Genomic DNA, 2,238 nt, shown 5'->3' with positions numbered 1-2,238 from the left:
CTTCCTCTCTGTAGAATAATTCGCACAGGGAGAGGTGTTACGCGTTATAATACTGAATTGATAACCAACAGATCCATGCATGATATTCGCTTCAAAACAATACCTCTTCTACTTGGCATTTGAAAACGCAATCTGCCGCGACTACGTAACGAAAAAATGTGTATACTCATTTTTGCTACACTCCATGCATAATAATTCGCTAATGGAGAGGTGTTACGCACTTTTCTTATAATATTTAGTCTATAACCAACAGATCCATGCATGATATTAGCTTCTAAACAGTACCTCTTCTACTTGGCATTTGAAAACGCAATCTGCCGCGACTACGTAACGAAAAAATGTGTATAATCTTTTTTTCTACACTCTCTACAGGTTAAATCGCTACTGAAGAGATGTTACGCTATTTCCTTGTAATATTTCGTCTATAACCAACAGATCCATGCATGATATTAGCGTCAAAACAGTACCTCTTCTATCTGGCATTTGAAAACGCAATCTGCCGCGACTACGTAACGGAAAAGCTCTACAACCTGCTCTTCTACGCCATGGTTCCCGTCGTGCTGGGGGGAGCTGACTACACGAAGCTCCTTCCTCCGAATTCCTACGTCGACGCACGGGAGCTGAACCCGATAGAGCTGGGCCGAAAGCTCACCTACCTCGCAAATAACCCAGAGGTGAGTGTGTCTGTCTGTCTGCCTATGTCTGTCTGTCTGTCTGTCTGTCTGTCTATATATCTATCTGTCTATCTCTGTCTATTTGTCTATCTGTCTGTCTGTAGGCTATCTCTGTCTGTCTGTCTGCTTGTCTATATCTATCTGTCTGTCTGTAGGCTATCTCTGTCTGTCTGTCTGTCTTTGGGCTATCTCTGTCTGTCTGTCTGTCTGTAGGCTATCTCTGTCTGTCTGTCTGTCTGTAGGCTATCTCTGTCTGTCTGTCTGTCTGTAGGCTATCTGTCTGTCTGTCTGTCTGTAGGCTATCTCTGTCTGTCTGTCTGTAGGCTATCTCTGTCTGTCTGTCTGTCTGTAGGCTATCTCTGTCTGTCTGTCTGTAGGCTATCTCTGTCTGTCTGTCTGTAGGCTATCTCTGTCTGTCTGTCTGTCTGTAGGCTATCTCTGTCTGTCTGTCTGTCTGTAGGCTATCTGTTTGTCTGTCTGTCTGTAGGCTATCTGTTTGTCTGTCTGTCTGTCTGTAGGCTATCTCTGTCTGTCTGTCTGTCTGTAGGCTATCTCTGTTTGTCTGTCTGTCTGTAGGCTATCTCTGTCTGTCTGTCTGTCTGTAGGCTATCTCTGTCTGTCTGTCTGTCTGTAGGCTATCTCTGTCTGTCTGTCTGTCTGTAGGCTATCTCTGTTTGTCTGTCTGTCTGTAGGCTATCTCTGTCTGTCTGTCTGTCTGTAGGCTATCTGTTTGTCTGTCTGTCTGTCTGTAGGCTATCTCTGTCTGTCTGTCTGTCTGTAGGCTACCTGTTTGTCTGTCTGTCTATTTGTCTGTCTGTCTGTCTGTCTTTCTGTGTAGGCTATCCATTTTTCTATCTGTCTGCCTGTCTGTCCATTTATCTGGCTATCTATCTGTCTGTCAATCCATTTATCTATCTATCTGTCTATTTACAGTCTCTATCTATCTATCTATTACAGGAATATAACTGCATCTTGTCCTATCTATTTATCTATCTATCTATTTACACGAATATAACCACACCTTGTCCTATCACTTATCTATCTGTCTATCTATCTATCTATCTATTTCAGGCGTATAACAGCATGCTATCTTGGCGCGAATATTATCAGCCGTCAACCGTTGGAGGAGCCAGGGTGCTGTGTGACCTGTGTACCAAGTTGAATGATTTGAATTTTTACCGTTATAACGTATATGAGGATTTTGAAAAGTGGTTTGTGGATGAGGCGAACTGTATCAATAAATCCTAGAGAGAGAGAGAGAGAGAGAGAGAGGGAGGGAGAGAAGGAGGGAGGGAGGGAGGGAGAGAGAACTGAACGATTTGAATTTCTAGTTATAACGTATATGAGGATTTTGAAAAGTGGTTTGTGGATGAGGCGAACTGTATCAATAAATCCTGGAGAGAGAGAGAGAGAGAGAGAGAGAGAGAGAGAGAGAGAGAGAGAGAGAGAGAGAGAGAATTAAAAAGCTCTCTGATTCAAATTGCAACGGTATTAACGGTTTTAATTATTTTGAATGGTGGTATGTGTCTTTGTGAGGTCAGTATAGATAAATTATGAAAACTAC

General features: G+C 42.7%; 1 protein-coding gene across 1 annotated transcript in view; it reads left to right on the top strand.

Moving 5' to 3' along the window:
• LOC145410219 (alpha-(1,3)-fucosyltransferase C-like) overlaps positions 1-1,922 on the top strand; it is a 4,938-nt gene extending 3,016 nt beyond the window's left edge. The window contains exons 3-4 of the mRNA XM_080280439.1: positions 436-674; positions 1,746-1,922. Coding sequence (XP_080136565.1) covers positions 436-674; positions 1,746-1,922 — 416 coding nt within the window. The remainder of the gene's footprint in view (positions 1-435; positions 675-1,745) is intronic.
• Positions 1,923-2,238: the final 316 nt, after the last annotated feature.

Source organism: Coenobita brevimanus, chromosome 10 (genome assembly GCF_032717465.1).
Source record: "Coenobita brevimanus isolate Jiangsu-jjx chromosome 10, ASM3271746v2, whole genome shotgun sequence".
In the NCBI taxonomy this organism is placed as follows: domain Eukaryota; kingdom Metazoa; phylum Arthropoda; class Malacostraca; order Decapoda; family Coenobitidae; genus Coenobita; species Coenobita brevimanus.
The sequence above is the reverse complement of the archived record's forward strand: the minus strand, read 5'-3'. Positions and strand labels throughout refer to the sequence as shown.